Source organism: Ricinus communis, chromosome 5 (assembly GCF_019578655.1).
Source record: "Ricinus communis isolate WT05 ecotype wild-type chromosome 5, ASM1957865v1, whole genome shotgun sequence".
Lineage (NCBI taxonomy): Eukaryota > Viridiplantae > Streptophyta > Magnoliopsida > Malpighiales > Euphorbiaceae > Ricinus > Ricinus communis.
In genome coordinates this window covers 28,292,882-28,320,183 of record NC_063260.1, presented here as the reverse complement: position 1 = coordinate 28,320,183, position 27,302 = coordinate 28,292,882, and the positions used below count along the sequence as shown (strand labels likewise).

Genomic DNA, 27,302 nt, shown 5'->3' with positions numbered 1-27,302 from the left:
AATTTGTATTTTTCAATCAAACCAGCCAAGAAAAGTCGGTCCTAAATAATGCTTGAAAATGGCTATAAAAATCGAACAAATTGACCTGTGATGGAACACCAAATGCTCTGATTGAAGGTGGTCTTATTCTCCTAGCTGTCAAATCTAATTCTCTTTATAACCACACCTAATCCTCTCATATTAAATGAATCCGGTCGTATCAAGAGGAAATCAAACCGTCCCGTTCCCATTTTTAAAGCTCTTTGCTAATTGAAATTTGTCCTTTTATCAAAATCTCAAACTTCTTTCTATCTTTTTTCCCCTCTTTTGACCAGCCCCTATTTATTAACGTCGGATTACGTTTTCTAATTTGTTTTTCTATGCAGAGGCTGCTAAGAAGTCAAATTACTAAAAGTTAAAAGAAAATGTATTCTCTTCATATTTTCTTTTAACTTTTTAATAAAATCAATAAGTTTCTCATGTCTATTTAATTAAAAAACACTTTCTGATCATCTTTTTAATTTTATATAAATACTTTCAAATAAAAATTGACTTATTTGCTTCTTCATTTTTTCCCTCACTATATTTTGTCTGTCGGCCAAATTATTGCTAAAACCAATTCCATATGTGCCTCAATGAAACCCATTTCTATAGCACTGTAAAACTTTGCTTTGTGATTACAGCCTTCATATCTTATTCACTCTAATTGATTTGTTACTTTTTCCCCTTTTTTTAAAAAAGTATGTGATGTAATTTTTAGCTTTCTCGTTACTATTCATACACCCATCATGCTAGAGATAAATTATCTTTGTAAAGTTAATGAACGTGATTCGATTCGATTATAGAATGTATAATGTTTTTAACTTTAAATTTTAAAATTTGTACGAGTATAAAAATATCTAGATTACTTTGACTCTTAATTAAGCTGATTCAGTTTTGCCAACTCAATTGCTAAGCTAAATAATAAGCAAAAAGTTAAGCTTGAATAATAAAATAAGTTAAAAAACAATATTAATGAGTTAAAGAGTTAAAATCAGCTAGAAAAGGTATTATTGGAAACTAATAATTATAGGTTGAAAGCGAAAGTTTTTGCAAGCTAAAAAATTAAAAGCTGTAAATTGGAAGTTATAGATTTTGCAAGCACTAAACGTAAATATTAATTTAAAGGTGAGGATTTTATTGTATAGAAACAAATAATTAAATAAAATTTAAATGTTCACCTAATGATTGAAAGAATTGACTTAACCGTGGAAATATATATGATAATGATTAATTATTAAATAGATCCTTATATTGTGTTGGTTGAATTTTATAAAATCTATGAATTCTAAGAAATTGATTATAACTAAACTAAATTCTAACAAAGTAGATTAAATGAATTTTATATTAGTTTGTCAATATAATTTATAATATTAAAATATATTTTATAATTTTATTTTTTTTATTGTCTTTTCATCGGATCAAATTTTTTAATGAATTTCAATTAAACATACGGTAATAAATCGAAGTTGATTTGTGGGTTTTATGGGGGTTGGGAGTGGACTTTAAAGAGTCTTTCAGTATTTGGGCTTGTATATCCTGATGTTCATAACAATTCTATTTTCTCCCATACCTTCATTTAATTTTTACCAACTCTTTTCCACTTCCTTACAATGTGTAAATACTTGAGAAATTACTATAACTCCCCTTTGTACCTTTGAAATTTACGTTCCAATAGTTACCAATAATTATCCAAATAATCCCTGATCCTTGAGCTGAAGAATCGAATATTGGTCAAGAATCGAGTTACGGGGTAGAATTTAAAGATAAGATAGGTTTTTGAATTTAGACAAAGCTAATTTTGAGTTTAAACTATAAACCTTATTTTTCAAGGGAAGCAAATTGAGAATATGCAAGTTTATCTCCGAAGCTAAAGTCACGTACGTCAACCTTGCTCCTTGGTTTAGGGGACGACAGCAATAAAAAACCCTAAGAGAAGCATAGAAGGAAAGCAAAACTTGTTTAAACCCAAAGTTATAGACTACAAATTAAAGCAACATCAAGTACCATATATATATAAAAGTAATCCCATGGCAGATAAGTAGCTTCCATTCCATCCAGGCACGTAGGAAAGAGATCCAGATAATGGAGAAGAAGAGCAAGGTGCTGATAGTAGGGGGAACTGGGTACCTCGGAAAGAGGTTGGTGAAGGCAAGTTTAAGCCTGGGTCATGAAACATACGTATTTCATAGAGCAGAGATTGGTGTTGATATTGACAAAGTCCAAATGCTACTGTCGTTCAAGAAGAAAGGATGCCACCTTGTGCAGGGTTCTTTTGATGACCATAAGAGCCTTGTGGATGCTGTGAAGTTAGTTGATGTTGTCATTTGTGCTATTTCTGGTGTTCATATTAGGAGCCACCAGATCCTCCTTCAGCTCAAGCTTGTTCAAGCTATTAAAGAAGCTGGAAATGTTAAGGTATATTTTCCATAAAGTGATTCAAAAATCATTCACAATGTAGGAATATTTACTTACGGCTGGCTAACATGCAGAAGCGGTGTCCATTTCTTATGGTATATTTTCTTTTGTTGGGAAACTTTGAATTGCATGATTTCTAAAACCAACAGCTGAAAAAAAGTAGAAACGAATTACAAGTGAGTGTCTCCTTATAATTAATTATTTTTCTTGACAGAGTTTAATTAGAATTACGTATTTATAATGAAGAATATTTATTTTAAATAAGAAGCCAACTTTTAAGAAACAGTGAAAGTAGGTACCAAAGCCATTTCTTCATCAAGAAAATAAAAAGACTTTGCATCAATTTTCAATTGGACGTTTGGTTTGTATAGTCCATTTATATGCTTTAAATTACTTATTTACTGTTACATTTCTTAACAAATAAATTAAATGAAAAGAAAGGAGAGGGAGAAGATTACATGCTGCAGCAATATCATCTTTTAATCTTCCATTATCTGATTCCACTTTTCTTTTTTTCTCTTGATTCATTGTCATCGATATTATTTGATCAATTTGAGGGATAATTATATCTGCAATAATTGAATTTTATATTCAATTTCACTATTTATATATATTAGATTCATTTTCGATTGGTGAAAAATTTTATTTTTATTAATTTCTCAACACACGATTGAAATTTTTATAATTAAATCGAAATAAAATATTTTTTTTATTTGAAAAGAACTAATTATTGATATAACTAGTCCTATCTTAAATATAAGCAACTAGTAAATAATTAAGAAATAATATTAAAAATATTTATATTTTTTATTTTTTTTATAAAAATTACGGTGCAATTCTTTTTTTTAATTACGGTATTGATTGTTTTTTAAAAAAGCAATAAAAGAAAATTAGAAAACAATCAAAGCAAAACAAAAAATAAATAAATTAAAAAAGCAGAATTTTTTAAAAAATAAAGATTTTTATACAATAAAACTGATATTTTAGGATATTTCTGAAAAGAGGTTTCTCAGTAATTAACAAACAAAAATACAACAGAGGTTTTTGCCGTCAGAATTTGGAACCGACCCAGCAAGAATGGAGAATGCAATGGAACCTGGAAGAGTAACGTTCGATGATAAAATGGTGATAAGAAGAGCAATAGAAGAAGCTGAGATTCCACACACCTACGTTTCTGCAAACTGCTTCGCCGGATACTTCCTTGGCGGCCTGTGTCAGCCGGGCCATATCATTCCTTCAGAGGATCACGTCACTTTACTTGGAGATGCCAATCAGAAGGCCATTTATGTTGAAGAAGACGATATAGCCATTTACACTTTGAAGACCATTGACGATCCTCGTACTCTGAACAAGACATTGTACATTAGGCCTTCCGAAAACATACTGTCTCAAAGAGAAGTCGTGGAGACGTGGGAGAGACTCATTGGGAAAGAGTTGCACAAGTCCACAATCCCCAAGGATGTGTTTCTTGAATCCATCAAAGGTGACACTCAACTAATAAATTGATAATGAATTCTATCTCTTCAAAAGTCATTGTATTATCCTAACAAGCCTGGAAATTGGAATGATTAACAGGGCAAGACTACGCCGAGCAAGTTGGGTTGACACATTATTATCATGTCTGTTACGAGGGATGTCTTGCAAATTTTGAGATAGGTGAAGAAGGAGAAGAAGCTACTGGGCTTTATCCAGAAGTCAAGTACACCACCGTGGAAGAATATTTGACCCGATATTTATAACTCAGAAGTTTATCGAATTCATAAAGATGATGGATGTGTGTTTTGTTTTAATATAAATTCTGAATTCTCTCTCTACAGTCGTGAAACTAGGAGGGAAGAGACACCTCTATCCCCTTATCCAATAAAATTTACATTATTGCCCTCTCTTTCCTTTTTTTTTTTTCTTTTTTTTTCTTTTGGCTTTTATAGTTTTTCCATCATAATAAATTAATAATTTCTTGAGAATGAAATAAGAGAATTAATAATTCTATTATTTAATATTTATAAATTTTAATAATATCAATATTATTGATTATCTATGAGCAAGAGAAGATGGTTTATATTATTATTGATATATAAAATATTAAAAACAAAATAAATGATTCTGTTAAATTTAAAGGTTATTCAATAATGAATAAATTTTGTTTAGAGTATTTATGTATTTTTTTATAATTACTTATTTAGTTAAAAACTACAATATAAATTTAATTAAAATATAAAGTCATTATTATATAATAATTTATTTGTTTTAAATTTATGTAATATATTATGTTTAGTAATTATTTAAATTTTTAATATTTATAAATTTAACAAGTTAATAAATATTTAATTCATTAAATATATTAATTATTAGAGAATCAATATATGTGGATGCATGCAGAAGCAGGCATGTGATTGACACAATTAATAGGAAATTGATATTTATATATGATTATTTTATTTTAATATTTGATTATTAATATAATTTTATTATTTAAAATTAATAAATACATCGAAAAAAAAAAATTATGTCTACTACTGTAAACATCGAGCAACTGTGTCTACTAGTGTGATGCCAAGTCTAAAGCAAGTGGAAAATGCTACACTTATGCCTTGTGGTTGAAAAATGGCGTTATCCAACAGCAGCACGCTTGCGTCCTCTGTTCCATTCTCATCGGTCTCTTCGCTCGCAAATACAAAGGTAACGTATATCTTATTCTAGAGTATGAAAACTTCTAACCTTTTATTATGAAAGATACGTCTGTATTTTATCTGTTGTAGGCTGTCCGGTTTGATATTGAGAGGTTATGGATAAAGAATGATAATCATCATATTGGGAGAATGAGTAGTGCATTGAGAGTTTCAAGAAATGGGAGTTCCTCATCAGTTGAGTCTGACGTCCCACTCCCCCGTGATTATGAAGAACTTCTTGTACAGGTAAAGCATTCGTCTCTCAGAACAGAACCCTTTTTCTCTGTGCAATTGGTTTAAATTGAATCAAGATGTGACTTATTTGAAGCTTTTAATTTGATGAAGGGCCTGTTGTTTGTTACAAACTAATTTTGATTTCGCAATCTTTGTTTCTCGGATTTGTTGCATTTTATTTCTAGTAGGGTTGGTGCTATTCCAGTTGAAAAGTTTCTAACTTTAGACTTATGTGACTGCTAACAAACAGGCCAAGAAAGCAACTGATTTGGCTCTGAAGGACGGTAAACAACTGATGGTTGGTATTAGTATTCTCCAGTTTAGTTATTCTCAACAGCAGGGTCGCTAATTATCTGCAATCTCTTAATATGCCTGTTATAGGAGATTGAATTCCCAACAGCTGGACTTGAATCTGTACCAGGTTCGCTTTGCTTCCTTTTTATTTCTTCTCTTATTATATCATTTTAGTTTTAATTTTACTCTCAATCTAGTGCCTCTTATCAGGTGATGGTGAAGGGGGTATAGAAATGACTGAAAGCATGCAGTTAATACGTCAATTTTGCGATCGCTTTGTAAGTCCTGAGAAAGCTGCACGAACCCGAGTTGTAAGTAAATATCTTAGATAATATTTTTTGGTTACCCATTATTCCAGTAATTCGCTGTACCGTTTGGATAGAAGTTTCTTCTGGATCTTTACCAAACATAAGATGGAGCAATCATGTATCCTCTTGTTGCTGCTGTTCACGATGCACATTCATAGAACTGTTTTGGGGAAATAATAAGGAAAAAGAGGATCTAAGGGTGTGATTTTGTTTTGTTCCTACACCTTAATTTCTTATTTGTAGAAGTTAAACTGTTATATTAATGCTTGCGTTAAATGATTGTCCTACTGATCATTTTCTTATTATCATGAAATTTTACTTTTCTTCTTCTAATAAAGATGACACTAAATCTGTTAGCTGCAGTTCAAATTTAAATTTTCATCTTGATGATTGGGTGATTGCTTGACAGTTAAATACATAATGTCGCATGAGCAATTTTGAGTGGAGAGAGGTGCAATTGAGTTGGCACAACTCTGTTCAGTATACATAGGTTGATGTGCTGGTGCAAAAGGTTGAGCACTTCCAATATAAATCAAGAATAGCATGTGTGAAGTGTTCAAGGTTGGATTTAGTGCCAGTAGCTCCTGCTACAAATGCCCAAATTGAGGCCGATCCTATTCCTTGCCTCAAATGAAAATTAAAAAAAAAAAAAAAGAGAAGAAAAACTAATGGCATTTCTTAATTGTTTCATATAGAACCAAGAGAAGCCTTTAGCAGTGTTTACTCATGACAACTGGAGTACAGAAGTTGAAGAGTTTATCTAGAGATATTTCACTGAAAAATACATTCTATCTATTGAATAATTATTAGTCATTCTGTGTATCTCTCTCTTAGCAAATTTAAACATCATAAATAAAGATTTTAAGTATCTGTTCATGCTGCTGTTGGAGTGTAATGCACTTGTGAGTCTTATCTAATCTGGTCAGTTCATGGTGTTTGCGACACTTGATATGATTTAGAATATGGTAGTAAGCAGTCATGATCTGTTCTCAATTAAGAGTTTGGATAGTTTCATCTAAACATGCATGTTTGCCAAGGTTGGTCTGAAACTCTAAATAATTTTGTAAATCATCACTTTTGGTCCGACATGGAATGTTTTACCTTACTCGATATCTGCATCATCTACTCATGGTTGCCATCTTTCAGGATGTTGCTTTCTTTTCTTTTCTTTTTCCTTTTTTGCTGCATCTTTTAATTAATTTTTTTTTTTCCGGAGGTTCAACCATGCATATACTTTTTCCATTCTCTTTTACAGCATTTTAAGAATTTAATGGAATCTGCAAACCAAATTGTTCCAGTTTTTCCCAGAGGCAAACGAAGTTAAATTTGCAAGGGAATCAGCCTTTGGAGGATCTTCTCTTAAGTTGGATTATTTGACAAAGCCATCATTTTTCGAGGACTTTGGTTTTGTTGAGAAAATCAAAATGACAGATCGTGTGAAGCCAGAAGATGAACTATTCCTGGTCGCCTATCCTTACTTTAATGTCAATGGTAGCTTCAAACATGCCATTTTGAGGACTTAATCTCTGCTGCATTTACATTTATGCTATTCATTTGCAATCCAGAAATGCTTGTGGTGGAAGAACTTTACAACGAAGCTGTTGTGAACACAACAAGAAAAATGATTATATTCAATGGTGAACTTGATCGTATACGATCTGGCTGTATCCTTCAGCTGTGTTAGCTTGTTTAATTTTTATCATTTAAATTCTATTTTAATCTATTCACTGTCCAGCAGATTTGTCCCATGCTTTTTCATCACTATCTAAAAGTTTAATATTAAATTTTGGATAGGAAAATCTTAACCCATTTTCTTCTAGTAGAAGAAGTTCCAATGATTTTTCAATTGCAACTTGAATGATAGACTTGACCCTATTTTGTTTTGGTTTTTCCAAAAAATGGATTGTTGTCCTTGAAGGAAGAAAGATTATCCATCCTTTTTCTATCCTAAGCTGGCCTCTCTTTTGAAGACGCTCTTCCCAGTGATGGAAACTGTGTATTACATTCACAATTTTAAAGGACGCAAGGGAGGAACTCTTTTCAGGTCTGCTAGCTAATTATTCTTTGAATTTGTGCTTGACTGAGTCATCAATCTATCAGTTCTCAGTTATTTTATCCTTTCCAAAACTAAAATCTTTTTCTTTTTTTTTTCACGATGCCTTATTTTCTGCACTAGGTGCTATCCGGGCCCATGGAAAGTTTTAAGAAAAGTAAAGAAAGAAAGCATTTGTTTGCATCAGCAGGAATCCATGCCATCACTGAAGGAAGTTGCCCTTGATATTCTGCCATCAGCTTGAGAATTTGGTAATTAGCTGCTCCGGAACTAAATCTTCTTTATTCGTTACCATGTTTAGTATTTGTAGTATTGCCCCAATTTCAAAAAGGAGTTCTCAAATAAAGTGAGCTAGTGCATTAAATCATACTCTCCTGCAATGCAGCTTATAAGAATACTCGTTACTTAAATTATTGATTCCTTTATGAATAAGTGGATCCGAAATGAAGAAAGAAAGCCAAGTGTCATTCCATGCTCAACCAATCCAATCCAATCCAAATAGTATTGGATACAGACAAACAATTTTTACAGCTAACCTCACCAACACCACATCCTCTTCCTCCCACAACAAACAGTCAAACCCTCTCTTCTTCTCCTTCTTCCCCATCCTCTCTCTCTATATTACTCGCTTGTAATATCTGTCTTTTACACTCCACTTTTTTCTAAGCTTGTTTTACCCACAACCCAAAACACGCAAAATCATAACTAACAAATGTCAAGAGAGATATTTGTGGTTCCAGCATTTGGGCAAGGCCATCTCCTCCCTTGTCTAGAGCTATGCAAGCACTTGGCAGCTTCTCTTAATTTCAAAATCGTTCTCGTCATTTTTTCTGATCTCTCCTCTTCCATACCTGCCTCTTTGCGCCATGAAAATCCTCTTATTGAAGTTGCACAGATACAATCTCCACCACAGTCCTTTTCTCACCCATTCCATAAAATGCACAACGACCAAATCCAATTGTCTCTTGGGCTGGAATCTCTCCTCTCTTCCCGAACCCAAAGCCTACCCGTTTGTGCCATAGTTGATGTCCTTCTCGTCATGGGTTGGACCTCTCAAGTCTTCAAGAAATTTCAAGTTGCAACCGTTGGCTTTTTCACTTCTGGTGCTTGCTCCACTGCCATGGAATATGCCACTTGGAAAGCCCACCCCATTGATCTCAAACCTGGGGAACTCCGTTTAATTCCCGGTCTACCCGAACAGATGGCTCTTACTGTCTCTGATATTAAGCGCCGGCCTCATGGTGGACCTCAGGGTGGTGGCGGTGTCGGCGGATCAAAAAAATTCGGTCCGCCAAATCCTGGGGAAAGACCACCATGGGTAGATGATACAGAGGATTCCATAGCATTGATAATCAACACCTGTGATGATCTTGAGCGTCCCTTCATAGAATACGTCGCTAATGAAATCCGAAAACCGGTTTGGGGAATCGGCCCGCTGTTGCCCCAAAAGTACTGGGAATCAGCCGGTTCAATTCTTCATGACCGTGAAATCCGGTCCAACCGAGGGTCTACCGTGACGGAAGATCAAGTCATGGATTGGCTAGACTCAAAAGCGGAAAGATCGGTTATATACATTTCGTTCGGCAGTGAATTGGGTCCAACAATGGAGGAGTATCCACATTTGGCAGCCGCAATAGAAGCATGGACAGGACCTTTTATTTGGGTCATCCAACCCGGTTCTGGTAGACCGGGTCCACCTGGTACTGTAAAAGCAGAAGAAGGTTACTTTCCACATGGGTTAGATAAAAAGGTTGGGGAAAGGGGCTTGATAATACGCGGATGGGCACCACAGTTGCTGATACTGAGCCATCCATCAACGGGTGGTTTTTTATCACACTGTGGATGGAATTCAACAGTGGAAGCAATAGGACGTGGGGTCCCATTTCTGGCATGGCCAATTAGAGGCGATCAGTACTATGATGCTAAGCTAGTAGTGAGTTATCTGAAGATGGGTTATATGGTAAGTGATGATATGTCCAAGATGATAACAGATGATAATGTGATTCAGGGTATTCACAGGCTAATGGGAGATGATGAGGTCAAGCGAAGAGCTGATATCATTCGCTCCAAGTTTGTTCATGGCTTTCCTGCTTCTTCTTTGCTCGCCTTGGGTGCTTTTAAGGATTTTATTAATCAAAGGTTAGCTTAATAATAATAATGTACAAAACTCGTCTGTAATACTATTATCTATTTCAATAAACATGATGATGAGATTATGAATCCTACGAATAATAATTCTTATTTTTTTTCTTGCCCTTTTTTGAAAAAGAAAACGAATAATTCTGTGTGACGATCCATATGGTATGTTGTTGCGTAAATTTGGGAGGGAGTAGTGGTTTACTGGATATCATTGAAAAAGAACAGAAAGAATGTACACTGCAAATCTTATCACATTAATACACGGCAGTATTTTGTTCAGAATAGAACAAACATGATTCCACCTTGCAAGCTGAAAAAGCCTCCAACATTAAGCGTAGAGAACAACAATTCAAAAACATTACAACCAATTAACTAAAACAAAAGCATCTCAAGACAAAAAGAAGATTTAAGAAAACAAACAGACTAGGGACCTGGTGAATCACTAGAAGCAAATTGCATGAGCTCAGTGGGGATACAAGTAAACTCCACGCGTTCATAGAAATGGCAGATTTATTCATGTAATATATTTATATGTATAACCCATGGCCGTATATTTATCCATTGCTCCTCCATCTACATACAGTCTTTGATAATACTTCTGATCAATCAAATTTTTCCCAAATGTGTAAAGCTTCTCACTTATCTTTCCTTTGCTTTTTACTATTCTTTCCCTCCCCTTACCACCCCAATTTCCCTCCCTGTCTTTCCCTTCAAGTAGGGAAATGGGTTCCCCTAACTCGTATACCATAAGACCTAGTATTCTATTTCTACTACTAGAAGCAGCACTTGGATTCCCAATGCAGAAAGAACCACAATTCTCCATCAACTAAATTTTATGCAAAAATTCCATGGGGATGCCATTCTACGATTTGATACAAGCAATGAATATCTGAATGAAATACATTCAGAACTAAACAAATGATTATGTAAAATCAGTGGAGATAAGAAGCTTCTGTTAGTCATGACGGATCTTGGTCCAATTTTGGAACTATAGCTGATGACAGCTCTATGTGAGAAACACGAACCGCACCAATCAACCGCTCTGGCAATTCTTCTGTAGTATTTGCCTGAGAGAAAGGAGAAGAAAATTTGGAGGGCAGGAGGAAAAATCACAACATTTGATGAGTCATATTAATCTAGTTTAGACTCTGACTACTATCACAGTTGGTACAACCAACATTAGCACATGGCTTGGTCCACATTGAACCCCATAGCTTTCTCAATACCGTGAAAGTGATTCCAATAATTTGAGTGGCTAGTCTTCCCATATCAAATATCATCTCCTAAAAATTAGAACTCGTATCTTATTGACCAAAATAAGCAATACCTGTACAAGGAAAGCCATGTCAACCACCAACGTAGTGATTACACCAATTACAAGACCCAGGACTCCGTTAGCAACAGTTGAAGAGCCAATATCAACATCAACCTACAGATAGAAACCATGTTAAACCATATTAATTTAATTGGGCAATACCAGGTCTCAAAGAGATGCAGAAGTATTTACTTCCAAGTACTTGGGACCACGTATATAATTGCAATCAACTGCTTTTCCCAGTAAGCAAGGAGTGCTTCCAACACTCTGTCGCACAATCCATGAGCCCTGCATGATTACACAAAAAAGAGGAACTTAGTCAATATGGCACTATGCTTGAATAAAGGTATAAAAACTACTGAAAAATATCAGCCCGCATGGAGTCCATTTATCTATTTATTTGTAAGTAAAAACACAGAACACAAATCTTGAATGCATCTGGCAATTAGGGGTTAGCTCCTAAAAGGTTATCAATGAAATCCACCATAAAAAATCTGTTAGCTCCATCAGAAATATTGACAACCTGACAAAAAAATTCCAAACATAAATAGACCAAAACTAATACCTTTGGAACTGACGGAATAAGCTTAAACCTGCTATTACGGAATTCATCATCACCATCAACAAACCGTTGCAAGAGGGACCCAGGTATTAATTCCTTCGTTACAAAGTAAAATACCATACTGTAATGTGTTGAGCCAGGTACCTGCAAAGAGTATAAAACTTAATTTCTCCAACTTCCAAATGCAATTGAAATCCATGCTGCTTAAATGAAAGAAACTTACTTGCAGATTGAAAACCACAGAGAAAAGCCCTTTCTCCGAAGCGACCTACAGCAATTATAAACAAGGCCCACATAAAGCCACAAATATTCAACGAACAAATTAATCATTCCAATCACGGTTGACCAAATTGTGGACTTTCTGAAAGATTACTTGATATACTGAATTACATCAAAAGATCCTATATAAAGTTCTGGATCCACCATAACACCATGTTTAACTCAATAATAATATGTTATTAAACAAGTAGCCTCAAATTCGTATAGTCCTACTCAATACTACCATATTTTTACAGTTATAAATTATTTATGGTGATTCCTTGAATTAAAATAAAATCAATTATCTTGCAGAGAAAAAAGAATGGGGACATCCAATGCACAAGGCTTTTAATATATGCTGTCAATCAACCAAATGAAAGTGCACAAATACACTCCAAAATAAGACTACTTTGGGTTCTGATTTGAGTGTCTATAGATAAATAACAGCTGTCTACAAGTAGGATTGATTTCTGCCCCATTGCAGATTGAGTTATAACCAGCCGCCATAAAGAGAAAGTGGGCAATAACAAAGTTTCTTACTTGTGCTGCACAACCTTGACGTCTGGCAACATGGTCCATTCTTTTTGTGTCTTTGAACCAATCAACAGCGACAAGATCCATTAAATGTTTTCCAGCTGGGATCTTCATATATATATATTCCATATTAAGTCTAAAAAGCTCAAAGATCCAAGATGTGCATGCTTAAAGAAACAGGAAGAAAAGAGTCAGAGAACCTTTGATTTGTCATAACAAAAATGCTTGCTACGAACTCGAAAGTTGTTCCCATCAGAAATTCGCCAGCAGTCACGGGCTTTATCACGGTCGTCACGGCGTAAATTACCCGAGAAACAAGATAAGTCAATTGGTTCAACTGGTTCTTCTTCCAAGGCTGCATAGTGAAAAGATTGTGATTGCATGACTAGGCCAATCCCATAAACTAGGAACATAATGGGAAGATATATATCCACCTGTTCTCCTCATATCATTCTCATTCTCTTTCTTGGTTTGATATGCCTGCAAAATAGAATTAAAACAACCAACGATGAATGAAATCCATGTTTAGAAATTAAAATATTCAGATTCAAAAAGCACAAATGTGAATAAACCTCTTGTTCTTCCTCAGCTATTTGATATTCTTCATCCTCATCAGAGTATTCATCCATGATAGTGGAGTTTCTGCTGGCAGCATTTATTTGGTCAAGAGAAGGAGCAGGATGAACAGAAGATTCTTGCAGCTTAAAATTCTTCTTTGTAGAAGCAGAAGCAGATGCCATATTAACCATGACCGGGATTCTAGGAGGAGCACCTCTTTCATCTGTTTGGGAGAACCATTCACGCAGTCCTGTCATAAAAAGAAACAGAAAGATAAAATAAACAAGAAACATAGTACATTCAAATATAGCAAAGTATGTAAGGATTTGAATTGCCCAGATACATCCAATTAATAGAACAAAGAAAGAATTGCTATAAGTTGACCAGCCCACTCAGCTGATTGTTCTTTTGGTCTCCACAGTTCAATTTAGATTTAAAAAGAACCTTTATTGCAAATCAATAAAACCCATGAACATCACATTGATGAGGAACACATAAAGAAGAATAAAAATATATATATTATCATATGCTGCCTCGGATGAAGATGCGTGCAAAAGGTCTTAGGTGAAATGCACCTAGCCACCTAATATGAAGCATCTTCCATCATTAATAACATATTTCTTAGAATGTCACTCTCTACACCAATAATTTAGATAATACAAAACCAGCATATATATAACAAGTGAAAAAATCACATTGTGAAGAGCTCCACCACCAATGCAAACCAGGCATAGCTGCCCAAGCGATATTTTCATATTTGGTAAGCAGAAGTGAGAAGGGACTTCAAAATTCATCTATGTCAAAGTAATTCTTTGAAGGCAACAATAGAAGAGCTTACTGAACACTGAAACATAGGCATACAAGATCTCAAACTCTAACCCCACTCCTGAACTGACCTTCCTAACAATAAGTAAGACAGAATTTGAGCATGAAAAAATAGGGTGTCCATGAGCCATAAAGTATGACAACAGCAATGACAGATTTTAGAAACATTCTTACAAAAAAAAAAAAAAAAAGACTTACCAGCAACACTATTTAACATCTGAAGAAGACAATGTTGCTGAAATGATGAAACATAACCAACACCCCATCCTTTAAGATCAATCTGCATAAGATGCTGTACCTGCGTTCTAGGTCTCCCGTTCCGAGGTTTTAGAGGGGCTATGTTGAATCCTCCACCTTGAGTAATCAGAATACAGCGAAAACTGAGAATCTAAAGCACATCTTATAATTCTAGACGAAAAGCAAAGAGGTCAATGAAACCTACTCTCAACATGAGCCCGAACACAACCTGGTTGTGGACCACAGTTTTCATGCTCTCTGGAACGAAATAGGACAACTGCACAACAGCAAGAAACTTCTGAAGCTAGTAACAAGTGAAAACCAAACAAGATATGTTTGCAAAACTGTTTACCATAACTGCCGTCGTCATTTCGCCGCCAATACCTCACATAGCAAAGGTCACGGGGCCATATAAACCTGCAACCAATTGACAAATGGGTATCGGGAATAAAAAATCCTAACAACAACAATAACAATAATATCAATAAGGGAACAAGAGAAACTATTAGGGAAGCTAATGATTTCTGCAAAGACAATGGAGCTTCTTGTTGAAGTTATCTGGAAGGAGTGTGCTACATGGAATGAATAGAAGTTGAATATCCATTAAAACAAACACATAACTAAATCAATATTAGCTAAATCGTTATGTATATATGCTATCACTGTGGTAAGTCGTTCTCATTTCTTTTTTAAAATTCAGTTCATGACAATATACCTTCCAATGAAAGAAAAAGTAATACACAATTTGAAATTTAGATATATTTTGAAAATCTGTTCATAAATTTTTTCTCTTAGTTTTCCTTAATGGCTGCAAATTATAAAGTAAACACTTGCTAAGGCAGTCAAGGAAGACTACATTTAGGGATTTGATCTTTAAATTTGATATTCAGGATTTTCTTAAAAATTCTTGTTCGGGAAGTTCCAAGTTCAACACTGGTTAGCAATTATTATTACAGTTAGGAAAATTTCATCCTTTTATGTTAGGTTTTCCTATTTTATTTAGTATTATGTTAAAGTCCTAAGTAATACAGGTTTAGAAATTTTAATGTCTTAATTTTGCATTTAATTAAATTGTTATTGGTGTGAGAACATATGTTGTACATCACTTACGTTACAGATTATATATTTTGACAAATTACATGAGAAAAGAATATTCACAAAAATTGGAAAAAGAAATCAAATAAAGATAATTTGTATACTTGGATATATCAAAATGGATTTTGAATACCCTGTGAATCTAAAATTTATGGGTTCCTTCTCTCCCCCTCTCAGCCACATGATCTCTCTATTTAATTCCAACTCAAAAGAATCAACACATTTGAACTAGAGATGCAAAATCCATGAGAGGATGACTGAAAGAAAGAAAAAAAAAGTCTGTTAGGGACTGGAATGGAAAGGCCTATGCTTCTCCCCTACGTCTCAGATAACATTCTTGACCTATTCCTTAAGCTACATTCTCAAGAACAAGGAAATAAATAACAACTACCATTACAACCGAACTTGTCATTCGTCAATTACAATTATGAACTATCTCATAGTTGCATAAAGTCCAGCTTGTTCTGTTTGCATACAATGTTGGAATTGAGTTCATGTTTCTTTGCCTGATGCTATTTACTGAAGATAAAAGATTATTTATTTAAATTCCTAAAAATTCACACTTATCTTTAGTACTATTGGGATATTGAACTTAGTTTATATAGAATGAAAGTAAACTACAATAAAAAGGTAACACTTTCCTATATATGCAAATGTTCCTTTGTAAACTTATTACTTCTTTTCTTAGTTTAAATCTCTTATCTTGATCTTATATTTTCTGTAACATTATCTTTTATAACTTGGCATATCACTACTCACAACATACTATTCACACAACCTGCATCTATATCCAGGTTACCAGATTAAAGCATCTCATATTGTGATAATACCTATCACACAATTCTTTAGAACACAATGCAGTAAATTTGAGATGGATATGGGAATGGCATGAGATAAAATGTAAATCATACATTAGTTGAAAACTTCCAGAATGGGCATCAAATAAACTATAGGAAAAAAGATGTTTTATAAGTGAGAGTATTACGCTGGAAACCAGTCTAGCTGAAGTCTATGATAGAGTATTGCCGTATGGCCATCTACCTCTTCAACTAAACTACCATATTGGAAACTGCAATCCCACCTGCACAATGCATGAAAATTAAATGAAACTAATTCCATAAGCATATACATTAAGGAAAAAGCATAAAAAATAGAAAATCAGAGAAATGATATTTATTGGAGAAATTAAATATTCTTAACCATGTGTTAAATATTCTTAAGATGTTGAAATTCAAAACCATAACAAAACACATTGCTAAAGCATACGAGGTGCATTTTGAAGAAGTCTCTTTCCTCTTTCTCTGCATACCAGAGAAAGGCCCTTCTCAAATTATATATATCCTGATGCACATGAAAATAACTGCACCAAGTCCAATTTAATTATTAAAAAGATAATAGATTTATGCCCAGAAGACCTGGGTGTGGTAATACTTGACTGCTGCGATGACAATCTCCTCTTTCTCTGCATACCAGAGAAAGGTCCTATTTAAATATATATATATATATATATATATATATATTCTGATGCACTTAAAAATAACTGCACCAAGTCCAATTAAGTTATGTAAAACATAATAGTTTTAAATCCTATCATTGGGAATGGAAAAATGCCAGAGGACATAAGTGTGGTAATACTTGACCCTTGCATCGCAATCTCCACCAAAATATGCTAAATAAGAGGAAAAAAACTGAGATCCTATGTAGAGTAAATATCTGTTTCAGCAATAAGCAAGGGCATTGAGATACTGTGATCAGACCAGCTCAAAAGCAAACATCATTAAGAATGCAAGCGAGAAATGTTGACAGATGCATAAAAGCCAGCACAAACAGAAATATATATTGCATATGACAGTACTTCTAAAAGCAATTATGCCATTAAATCTTCATTTGAAAAAGGAAAACACCTACTCAAATCGTGTTCCATCCATGCTCATAACAAGCTCAAATATTTCTTCACATGTAGCCTCAACAACCCCTACAGCCTTCATTGCTCTGCTACAGCTCCTTGGCTGAAGTGACAAGACAATAAATGATGCAGACTGTTGGTTGCTAATGACTGGCAAAATCTATAAATCCAAAAAATAAATAGTTCCATACAAGGTAATCAACTTCAACAAGCTCTTCAAAAATGCGGAGTCCTGCCACATACAGACAAAAGAAGAAATAATATTCATGTTATTGTGATTGGTATTAGCCACAGTAAAGTAAACAAATAATGTACTTTCCCCTTAAACTAGTTCCATCCTCAAGTATTATCCATGTAGTTAAGTGCTAAATGTTACAGTAAGTGATGGAAAATCACCATTTTGGCACTGTAGGAGACGCCAATGCTTTCTAGAAAATGCTTGATTGTTAGCATTCTGAGTTGACAATTCTGAGTCAACTTCTCGTGTCCAGTCCAATACTGAATCAGGAGGACCTGCCAGATGAGAAGATAATGAGACCTGGCAACAGATTGCATTGATTAAAACTTCAATCAATGAGACAATTTCACTACAAACCATTTCCAATGGTAGTTCTGCGTAATAAATTTGGATTAGCATCATCTTCATCCTCCTGTGCACTGAACCTGAAAAGCATTTAGAAATTAAGAAAGATCATATGAAATTTTCATCTGAGATTTCAGCAGCACTTTGATATAATCGACTAACCCAGCTCCAATAATAGCTCGAATAATTAACGAAAACAACCAGCGATTGTAAGACAATGCAATAAGTATAAGTTGTCTAGCCTAAAATATAATTAAGAATTCAACAGCGCGAGAAAAGAAATTCAATAAAATTTTGCAAGGCTATATAGAACATATTTAGTTGTATCTGCCTATGACGTCAATAAAGCAAAGAGATAAAGTCGAATAGACACTCACTGACTTTCATGGTCTGATGAGGAAGCAGTCCTGCCATTATCCATCCCAGATTTATACTCAAACGAAATATATTTGTTACCATTTACAACTTGTGACTCCTGATGCTGCACATATTAGCACGCAGTGAGTCCTATATGCACTTTACCAGGCAACACTAGACCACTCAGTCACCTACTAAATGGAAGAACAGATAGGACACTAAGAAATTCATTAGGTCATATGCTGCATCTACTTTTCTTTTTTACTTTTTTAGAAAGAAAAGGAAAAGAAAAGTATATTAACAGATAGAAAGAAATAGAGTGCCAAAGGGAAGAGAAGAGTTCCTCCCAAAGAAGGAAAAAGAAAAAAGAGTGCGGCAATCATGGGAAAACAGTTTAAAAATCCTTCAACACACTATCAACAAGGAATTATACTAAAAGCTAGATGAAAAAAATAAATAATATTAGAAGTAGGCAGATGCAAGGCATGTCATGTCAGTTTGAAGAAAACAAACCTGATCAATTACAAACTCAATCTTTTCCTTCCATATTAGTGCTTCCTGGATGTTAAATGCTGCCATCTAAAACCAGAAAGTAGCTCAAAAAGATTATTTTTATCCAAAACATGCAGATGCAACAAACATCAGTGGCCAATTACGAGCAGAAATACAAGCTGCTGTAATAAGATTTCTGCTATTCTCTATATATTAAGGATGTACAACAGAAGTTCCATCACCACAATAAGAATAAGAGAAAGCCTTCTACAAGTGTAATTACTAAGAACTGAAAGAAAGATATTAAAATAAGCATAAAGATAACATTAATGAATAGATACTTCTAGTTGACTGGAATTCTCTACAAACAAACACATTTGCAGAAATACAGCAAAAGGAGAGAGGATATATATATATATATATATATAGAGAGAGAGAGAGAGAGAGAGAGTAACTTCATTCTACATGAAAGGCAAAAACTACTGACCGTGATTCTATGATACTTTTCTTTCTTGTTGTAAACAGATAAAACATAAACCATCTGTAAGAAGAAAAAACAACACATAAGTTAACAGAAATTCCCCATGACAACACTATAGCATCCCTTCGTCGGGTAAATAATGTCATGGGTTACCAGGATGCAATTATTACAAGAATATCACAAAGTACACATCAGAGAAAGGGTGAAAAGAGTAGAAAGAGAGAGGAAGAGGCAAGGCCACAAGATGGACAGCTCCAATATGTTCTTCCCAGAATTAACTCAAGCATGAGGCAAACCAATCAGCAACCTCCTGGCTTGCATTTCTATTAAGGATTATGATTACCAGAAATGTGATAATTTTGATAATTTGTGTTTCACTTGTATTAAACAACAATTCATCAATATCGAGTCATCCATATCCACAGACAAGAATCTCACAGGAATAAGCTAATGTCTCCAGTGGACAAAATGCAGTGATAGTCGAATCAATGACAAGAAGTGAGAAGTGCAACATTAAGTAATACTAAGATTAGTAAACAAGAAGGAATAGATGACTTCAAATAATCAGTAATATATGTTTTTAACATTTAGAAAAACGGTATCTAAGTTGCCACAGATTTCTTCCAAGAAACATCAATAGCTAATAAATGGGCAGTCTCATAATAAGTTTCAGATCTTGTAAAACTCCTTTGACTACCCAAGTCTCTAACAAAGAAGTGGTAACATGGAGCAACCGAAATAAACAAATAAATAAAGAGAGGGAACTGACATGCCCATGATGAGTCTTCAAGCCACGATCCTCTACTCTACAATTCCCATCAATCAGCATGGTCTTGATAGGAACCTAATTAACAGTGCTGAAATTGAGAAAGACTAAAAAAGAAGAAAAATTTTAATAATAATAGTAGTACTAATAAAACAGAGAATTAAAGACCTGATTATCTTGGGGTTTCCTCTTGTAGTAAGCAAGAAGCCTGGATTCAAGCACAAAATACCTCATGTGTATAAAGGATCTCCCGATCTTCCTTCTCCCATACCTCACCATCCATCCCTCGTAAACCACCTTTGACATTTTTTCTTTTAACACGCACAGTTATCTCGCACAAACGGAAGCTCAGATGACTATCTTTGCTTCCTGCGAGATCAATTCTATTATGACCTAAGTCACCTGATCGCCCTTCATCGCCATAATTCAATAAGCGAGTATTTCAATTCTCATTTCTTCCACCAAGTACATTTAATTCTCAATCTAGTCTTTCTATTTCCACCGCTTTATTCATGATTCCGAACACGCTAATTCGGACTTTTAATTAACCAATCTAATTCTAAGGAGTGTGTTGGATTTAGCTGTCACTCAGGGCGATGGGTGGGTGAAGGGGGTGCTCCGGGATCGGAGAAGATGACCAACTATACGTCGACGTATTAAATGAGGAATTGTCAGCGCTTAATTAACAGACGGTGGGATTTGGAATAACTGATTCTCACAGACGGATGAGAAGATCCCACGTAAACATAAACAACACCAAATTTGACACGTGGCCAGTCTTGATTGATGGTTTCGGTTTTATATTTGTATATATTAGCGCCGTGACCCTTTTAAATTTTTTTGAAATAGCCTGCGTTTACTTACTTTATGGGCCGGAATCTGAATTAGATATTGGCCCACTATATATTATTATTTTTTTGATTGGACCCACGATTTTTTATTAAGAGCCTGAGAAGGGCTTTTAATTTTTCTTTTCTTTTTGTTAGTGTTTTTAAAGAAAATCCTTTTAACTTTTTTCAAATTTATGATTGAAGAGATGCTGAATTTTTTACAAAGCAGACATTCTAGAGAGCGTACCGGATTGATTAAGCTTCCCACTTAATCTGATCTTCACAATCAATATTCACTTTGTAGTTAGCTTGAATATGATGTCATCATGCATCCAAAAAGTAGTAGCATCTAATGGACCTCGCATTGCAATTCTAGAAATACCATAGAGCAACTGTGACCTACAAGAAACTTGAGTCCAGTTAGATATTCTACCTATAATTCTGTCCACCGGAGGTTTACACTCTTTTCTGCTCAAAGTTTACCTGAGATGAGGGGGACACAGAGATAGTGAAGCTTAGCTTCGGAGAAACTTATTTCTCAAGTAAAATAAAACCTTCTAACTTGCTCCGACACATCGCTAGAATAGATGCAGCTCTGTCACTGCACCCACTTGCAGCCCAGAAAGATGGTAAAAATTTATCCAAAATACTTTGCTTTAACTGAATTAAGATACCCTTTGCAAAACAAAAACAGCTCTTTGTGATACCCAAATCTATTATTATATCTTAGGCAAAACTCTCTGCTATCTCAGAGCAATAACTTTTGTAATGCACTTATATAAAAGTGTCACAACAAGCTAATAACACTTAGACCATCTCGATTAGTAACTTCAGGAAACACAACGATAACAACTCCCTCACTGCTGCACTGCACTGCACATATACGATATATCTTCATCCATCACACTCCTGTTCCTTAAAGAAATGACTTCTATAACCAGTTTAATAAAATGGTACTTGGAAATGCATTTCTTTTCAGGCCTACCACTTGCTAGTTTTCTGATTACGAAATTCTACAAGTCGGGTGAGGTCAGGCATGTATAAAGGAACAGGATTTAAGAAAAAAAGTTGACTTGCATATTTGACGGACCTAAATGATAGTGGGCTATGAAAAGGGTTTAGCCCATAAAGGAAAGAAAATGGTATTGGTAACTGAAAAAGTTGTATCGGAGCAAGTATATAGGAAGAGTCAACGGGGGTAATGATACAGTCATCAAACACTTGTAGAAATGATTCCTTCATCATTAAATTTATTTTTTGTTATAAATTTATTTGCTCATTGCTCATCTGTAAAAGGAAAAGTCTGATGTCTCTCTTTTTCGTGTTCAAAATTGGAGTTCTCTCACACTCACATATAGCTTTTTTGCCTTTCTATGTAATTATGCTCTCCCATCATCAACACCTTTCCTGAAAACAATCATCTTTATCATGTGAGTACCTCCATCTCTTTCTTTATCTACGCCCTTTTTCACTCTTTCTCTGTTTGATTTCTGATCTAATTGCTCAAAGTTTATGATTTTTTTTTTTAAGAAAAGAAAAAGAATAGCTTTCTTTCTGATGCTCTTTTACTGTATTCATATGCCAACCGACTTTGACTTTTGTTAAGGAAATTCTTGGATGCAGAATTCTTCCATGTCTGTTTGTTTCCTCGGACAAAATAAAAATCTGATCAAGCCCTTTGTTTATATTGATTTCCCCATGCTGCAAGTAAAGGGCTTTTCTTTTTCTTTTTATTTAATTTTTTTAAGTGATGGGTTTTTAAAATATATTGTTTACTCGTTCCTCCTTTTCTTCATTTTCTCGTCAACCAAACATTCCAATTTTGTTTCTCTAAAACAATATTCTTTGTCCCGCTAATATGTTATAAATGAATTTCATTGAAACAGTGTTCGCTGATTGAATCAACAAGTAGCAATTACTGTGGAATAGGATGGGTTCATTCAAGGGTCATGCTCTACCAGGATCATTATTTTTGTTGGTTGGAATGTGGCACATATGGTGCTCTTTGGTTAGATATGTTTCAAACCCAAAGGCTTTTCGGGTTCGGGTATGGAACCCTGTTCCTGGTTTTGATGGGAAGCTCAAATACTTGGAGCTTTATCTTGTGGCAGTTGGTGCCTTCATTGATTTGTGTATTGAGCTCTTGTATTCTACCCACCTTAAGTTTTTTGTCGATGGAGTCTTGAATCCTTCTCACATGAATGATTTTGAGCACTCCGGGATGCTTCTCATGTTCTTTATATTTGGCGTTGTCTCTTTGCTCTCTGAGAAAACGAGGTCTGTCTTTTTTCTTTTTACTTATTATGGCCTTCCCATTTTTCTTTGTCATGTGCTTTCATTCATCTAATTGATACCTAAGAAAAGCAGTTAGGCTTAAGATTTTCAATCAGATATTCATTTAAATTAATCTGATTCTGAAAAGTAAATATTTCCTTTTTCTATGCAAGAGTTAATTTCCTCTGTTTCTTTAATCTCGTTTGTTTTGATGCTTAAATTAGTATTATTTAAAGTCTTTGGTAAAATTGAAACTCTTAAAAGACTGTAATGAGGTCCTTTTTACATTCAATATTTGTATCTTATGCAAGTAGTTAGGATTAAAAAAGCTGACTTAGTAATCGGGAATTTCATAGATTGAATCATTCGTATCCATCTTAATTTCTACTTTCTAAGCATTTTCTGGCTGTCTTTGCTGCATTTTTGAAGGAAAACAAGTTATATTCTTTATAAAAAATTAGATTGGCTCATTAGTTTCTAATTTGTGAAAGTTGATATTAAAGACTGGCGAAAGAGAAAATAGGAATTCTGGGGAAAGAGTATTTGGTTTCTTTCTGAAAATAAACATAGAAAGTAGGAAAGACTGGGAAAGAAGAATAGAACGTTGACTTACCCTTAGTATTGAAGTATTGGTGTCAGATAACTAATGCCTTTAACTCCACTGAAGTTTGGCACTGTTCTTTAAGCTGATTGCTAGAAAAACTTAGAATTCTGGTTGGAGTTAAATTTTCAATAAAGCAATTCACTTCTGTTTCAGTTAGTGCATTTCGTTGTCTGCCTGTCTCATGCAGTGCCTCCAATAAAAGTTAGACAATTATGTCTAATTTCATGGCCTATAACTTGAATATGACACAAAGTGTATTTTAATTCAAATTTATAAACTTTAGAAACTAGCATTGGAAAGTATATGGTGTTATTAATATTATATAGTTTTTGAGACCTTACTAGAAAGGTAGCACGCCTACTCTGTTTGTAGATTGTCCACTGGGCTTCAAAATACTAACCACAAAACTACTTCAGATGATTACTCTGCCTGTGCAAGCTTTTCTGAATTGTATGCGCTGTATTATAAGCAAAACAATTAGTCATTACCCTTTTCTTTGAAGACTTTGGAACTTTTCCTTGTTACAAAAAGATAAGATAGAAAACAAGAAAAATTAAATGATGAATCACTGCTGTGAGGTTCAAATATCTGTTAGGACGTCTGTTGGCTTCCAGTGCTGCACTAAAATTTCTTCTTTCCAGTCTAAAATATGGACCTTGTGTCTTGTATATGACCTGAGTAGGAGGTGAAACCCTTTGGCTGTAGCTTGTCAGGTGGTTACTTGAATAATTGCCTTGTTGAACTCCAAGCTATCAACATCTAGTGAAACTCTAGCTGCCAAATTAAATCATTTGGCTCATATATCAAAATCTCCTGTTTTTAGTTGTTATTAGTTGCTAACTTCTACTCAACTACAATTTGAGATTTTGTTTTTATTTTATTTACATTACATAATTATTATACAAAATCAGAGATTTTTCTTAATCTTATCATAATAATAACTGACTGCCCAATTCTTCTTTGTGGCCCAAATCCGAGCTCAGGTTTCTACCCTTGCCAGAAGGAGCCCTTTGTTTGGTTGCTGCCACTGCATTTTGTGCAGAGTATTTACTGTTTTACTTTCACTCAACAACCCATAAGGGCCTGGAAGGTTACTATCATCTCCTCCTTGTCCTTCTAATAGCACTATGCATTTTGTCCACTGTGGCTGGAACTCTCCTCCCTACCAGTTTTCCTATTGACTTGTCCAGTGGCATTGCCATAACTCTCCAAGGCCTCTGGTTCTATCAGACTGCCTTCAGCTTGTATGGCCCCATGGTGCCAGATGGCTGTCAGCTTAAGAATGACCAGGTTACATGTCGATCAATGGCTAGTCAGGTTCGAGGCGAATTGCTTGCTAACTTTCAGCTCTTTGCCTTGGTTCTTGGTGTCCTTGTTGGAGTTGTGGTATCTTATGGTTTTGCAGCATCCAAGTATGGGCGTTCTGATCTTCAAAGCTTGCATGTGGTTCCAGATGGGTTGGATAAAGATTAACCTAGGTAATTTTTTTCTTACTTCATCTTTCCAATTTATTTATCTATACTAGTCTCTGTTTTTCGTTTCCATGTGTTTCATGTGCATTATACTCATGATTGTGTTTTTTGAAAATATAAAATAAAATTGATAGAATTAATTAATTATTCAAATAATTAATGTTCATGACAGTTCGCCATATGCCATATTCATGACATATGTTGGAATGTTAATTTTTTTTTTCTGGTAAAAGGACACTATTTCATGATTTCATGTGCATGACAATGCTAAAAGATAAATAAAAAAAATTAAATACTTAGGTGTGTTGTTCTTAACTTGATTAATCTTTCATCCGGAATATAAAAATAGTAAAGAGAAGAAAGAAGAAAAATTCTTGAAACTTTTCTGCAAAATGCTGATGCTATGAGTGTGAAAGAAAAAAAAAGTTTTTGTCATTATTTTAGAGGATCCAATTTCTCAAATCCAAATAGTATTTTGATTAATTATTCTCTAGTTCGAATCAGTTTGTGATTTTCTTATAGGATTTGTTGATACTTAAATTAATTTGTATCCATACATTATTTGGATTAATATCCCTAAAGTCAAATTAAATTAGAAATCAATTTTCACAACATAAAATCATTTTGAATTCTGATCCTATTTAATTCAGAATTCTTTAATTGATAATTTTTTTAATATTTCTAATAGGTTTAAGATTTTATTATCTATTGATAAATAAATTAATAATATATTAAATTAGTAAATGACCATTTGACTCATTCTAACACAGCTTAATGAAACAATTAGCAGTGCTTTATAAGCAATTTCGCCTGTCACCTCCACTCTCATACTTTCGATAATTAATGTGTACTTTCTAAATCTCATAAGTTTAAGATTTTATTATTTCTTGGAAAGTCAATTAATAATTTATTACAGTAGTAGATGACCGATCCGACTCATTGAACACATCTGAACGAAACTACTAATAGGAATTTAACATTGCCTTTGTGGTTTTACTTCAAGAAGGATGACGGATATGTTATATGTATGGAACATGCAATTGTTTTCACTTCTATTTTGAAGGTGCATGAAATTGATGTATTTTCTTTATGATCCATTTGAACATCCGTCATTTGGTTTTGAGCAAATAAGAACTAGAACGAGTCTCTGTTCCATGTTTTCCTAAAAGAAGAACCTCACTCATAAAAGGTTTCGAGTTAATGACATTTGTTATAGTAAATCACACTTGGTATAATTAATTCTGTTGTGAGATAGCTAAGAAATGCAGCCTGGACTGGCTTCTGCGACTAAATTTATTATTAGTTTGCGAACTGCCGAGTACCAATTGGTAGGGTCGTGTAGGTAATTGCAAGTGGAGACTTGGGGTTAAATGCCTAGATAGAAAGAACAAAAGGAGAAGAGGGAGAGAGAGAGAGAGAGAGATCAAGTTCAAAGAGATACATATGGGAATGATCATGGCGGTATCAATTATGGTTTTTTGTGGTTTTACAGGGTGCAATGCCTGTGCAATGTGGGAATGATCATGGCAGGGGAAACTCCAAAAGCTCATGGATGGCTTTAAAGATGCCATTATACTAAAATATAACGGGAGAGGAGGCATTTTTAGTCCAAACTCTGTAAATGGATGACTAGGCACAATGGATGTATCTCATCAAAACCAGTAGGAGAGGAAGAAGAGAATGACGGATGAATCCATTCACAATTTTTTTTTTGACTGCAGAGGCTTTTGTCTTGTCAACTTATGTACATTTTCCTTGTTAACTCTTCTTGATGTGCGAAGGATGCTCAGTGTAAAACAATAATGTGGGTGTTTTGTTAGTCCACGGGGTGTATTTTGACAAGTAAATGTTTGATTTGGCTATATATAAGATGATCATTTTGTTAAATTAGAAAAGAAAATAGAAATATCAAATTGAATGTTTGTAAGAATTTTGGGCCACCATCAAGAAACTTATATCTAAACTTGAGGATCTCAATTTGTAAATAAAAAAATTCAGGTCCATTCAAGGCAACACAACA

The 27,302-nt window shown here is 34.3% G+C and overlaps 5 protein-coding genes across 7 annotated transcripts; 4 read left to right on the top strand and 1 right to left on the bottom strand.

Annotated features, from left to right (window-relative positions):
- Window positions 1–1,996: 1,996 nt before the first annotated feature.
- LOC8284633 (bifunctional pinoresinol-lariciresinol reductase) lies at window positions 1,997–4,320 on the top strand. The gene is made up of 3 exons (XM_002519805.4): window positions 1,997–2,436; window positions 3,475–3,919; window positions 4,012–4,320. Exons 1-3 carry the CDS (start codon window positions 2,104–2,106, stop codon window positions 4,173–4,175), a joined length of 942 nt encoding a protein of 313 aa, XP_002519851.1. The 5' UTR covers window positions 1,997–2,103; the 3' UTR covers window positions 4,176–4,320.
- Window positions 4,321–4,954: 634 nt separating this feature from the next.
- On the top strand, window positions 4,955–8,361 carry LOC8284634 (protein LPA3). 2 transcript variants are annotated; one of them, XM_048375169.1, is made up of 9 exons: window positions 4,955–5,115; window positions 5,196–5,351; window positions 5,590–5,637; window positions 5,721–5,760; window positions 5,844–5,944; window positions 7,240–7,432; window positions 7,507–7,605; window positions 7,894–7,985; window positions 8,118–8,361. In XM_048375169.1, the coding sequence occupies exons 1-8, from the start codon at window positions 5,041–5,043 to the stop codon at window positions 7,956–7,958; spliced, it is 777 nt and encodes a 258-aa protein (XP_048231126.1). In that variant the 5' UTR covers window positions 4,955–5,040; the 3' UTR covers window positions 7,959–7,985; window positions 8,118–8,361. The 2 variants fall into 2 exon arrangements, with proteins under 2 accessions (XP_048231126.1, XP_002519852.1); XM_002519806.4 differs by having other exon boundaries at window positions 4,956–5,115; window positions 7,868–7,985.
- Window positions 8,362–8,555: 194 nt separating this feature from the next.
- LOC8284635 (scopoletin glucosyltransferase) lies at window positions 8,556–10,219 on the top strand. The gene has a single exon (XM_002519807.4). The coding sequence runs from the start codon at window positions 8,707–8,709 to the stop codon at window positions 10,141–10,143; it is 1,437 nt and encodes a 478-aa protein (XP_002519853.1). The 5' UTR covers window positions 8,556–8,706; the 3' UTR covers window positions 10,144–10,219.
- A 147-nt stretch (window positions 10,220–10,366) lies between these two features.
- LOC8284637 (protein ENHANCED DISEASE RESISTANCE 2) lies at window positions 10,367–20,852 on the bottom strand. Its single transcript, XM_002519809.4, has 22 exons — window positions 20,271–20,852; window positions 20,106–20,180; window positions 19,343–19,396; window positions 18,877–18,942; window positions 18,384–18,487; window positions 18,019–18,086; window positions 17,820–17,936; window positions 17,615–17,655; window positions 17,426–17,526; window positions 16,503–16,598; window positions 14,775–14,839; window positions 14,628–14,699; window positions 14,384–14,539; window positions 13,375–13,610; window positions 13,237–13,282; window positions 13,003–13,157; window positions 12,809–12,910; window positions 12,234–12,278; window positions 12,014–12,154; window positions 11,641–11,736; window positions 11,461–11,562; window positions 10,367–11,200 (listed from the first exon to the last, which is right to left on the bottom strand). The coding sequence occupies exons 1-22, from the start codon at window positions 20,406–20,408 to the stop codon at window positions 11,093–11,095; spliced, it is 2,184 nt and encodes a 727-aa protein (XP_002519855.1). The 5' UTR covers window positions 20,409–20,852; the 3' UTR covers window positions 10,367–11,092.
- Window positions 20,853–22,125: 1,273 nt separating this feature from the next.
- LOC8284638 (transmembrane protein 45B) lies at window positions 22,126–27,169 on the top strand. 2 transcript variants are annotated; one of them, XM_048375170.1, is made up of 5 exons: window positions 22,152–22,362; window positions 22,556–22,639; window positions 22,819–23,209; window positions 24,794–25,288; window positions 26,775–27,169. In XM_048375170.1, the coding sequence occupies exons 3-4, from the start codon at window positions 22,863–22,865 to the stop codon at window positions 25,281–25,283; spliced, it is 837 nt and encodes a 278-aa protein (XP_048231127.1). In that variant the 5' UTR covers window positions 22,152–22,362; window positions 22,556–22,639; window positions 22,819–22,862; the 3' UTR covers window positions 25,284–25,288; window positions 26,775–27,169. The 2 variants fall into 2 exon arrangements, with proteins under 2 accessions (XP_015575134.1, XP_048231127.1); XM_015719648.3 differs by lacking the exon at window positions 22,556–22,639 and having other exon boundaries at window positions 22,126–22,362.
- Window positions 27,170–27,302: the final 133 nt, after the last annotated feature.

What these genes read in the sequence shown, in the direction of transcription:
- LOC8284638 (XM_015719648.3), top strand. Translation starts at nt 22,863, where the DNA reads ATGGGTTCATTCAAGGGTCATGCTCTACCAGGATCATTATTTTTGTTG. An exon ending in TTGCTCTCTGAGAAAACGAG is followed by an intron (nt 23,210 to 24,793) that starts GTCTGTCTTTTT and finishes ATCCGAGCTCAG; the next exon opens with GTTTCTACCCTTGCCAGAAG.
- LOC8284634 (XM_002519806.4), top strand. Translation starts at nt 5,041, where the DNA reads ATGGCGTTATCCAACAGCAGCACGCTTGCGTCCTCTGTTCCATTCTCA. An exon ending in AGGACGGTAAACAACTGATG is followed by an intron (nt 5,638 to 5,720) that starts GTTGGTATTAGT and finishes TGCCTGTTATAG; the next exon opens with GAGATTGAATTCCCAACAGC. An exon ending in TGATCGTATACGATCTGGCT is followed by an intron (nt 7,606 to 7,867) that starts GTATCCTTCAGC and finishes GAAGGAAGAAAG; the next exon opens with ATTATCCATCCTTTTTCTAT.
- LOC8284635 (XM_002519807.4), top strand. Translation starts at nt 8,707, where the DNA reads ATGTCAAGAGAGATATTTGTGGTTCCAGCATTTGGGCAAGGCCATCTC.
- LOC8284637 (XM_002519809.4), bottom strand. Translation starts at nt 20,408, where the DNA reads ATGTCAAAGGTGGTTTACGAGGGATGGATGGTGAGGTATGGGAGAAGG. An exon ending in TCATCAGACCATGAAAGTCA is followed by an intron (nt 18,087 to 18,383) that starts GTGAGTGTCTAT and finishes AATGCTTTTCAG; the next exon opens with GTTCAGTGCACAGGAGGATG. An exon ending in TTTGTTATGACAAATCAAAG is followed by an intron (nt 12,911 to 13,002) that starts GTTCTCTGACTC and finishes ATATATATGAAG; the next exon opens with ATCCCAGCTGGAAAACATTT.
- LOC8284633 (XM_002519805.4), top strand. Translation starts at nt 2,104, where the DNA reads ATGGAGAAGAAGAGCAAGGTGCTGATAGTAGGGGGAACTGGGTACCTC. An exon ending in AAGAAGCTGGAAATGTTAAG is followed by an intron (nt 2,437 to 3,474) that starts GTATATTTTCCA and finishes AAAATACAACAG; the next exon opens with AGGTTTTTGCCGTCAGAATT. An exon ending in GTTTCTTGAATCCATCAAAG is followed by an intron (nt 3,920 to 4,011) that starts GTGACACTCAAC and finishes AATGATTAACAG; the next exon opens with GGCAAGACTACGCCGAGCAA.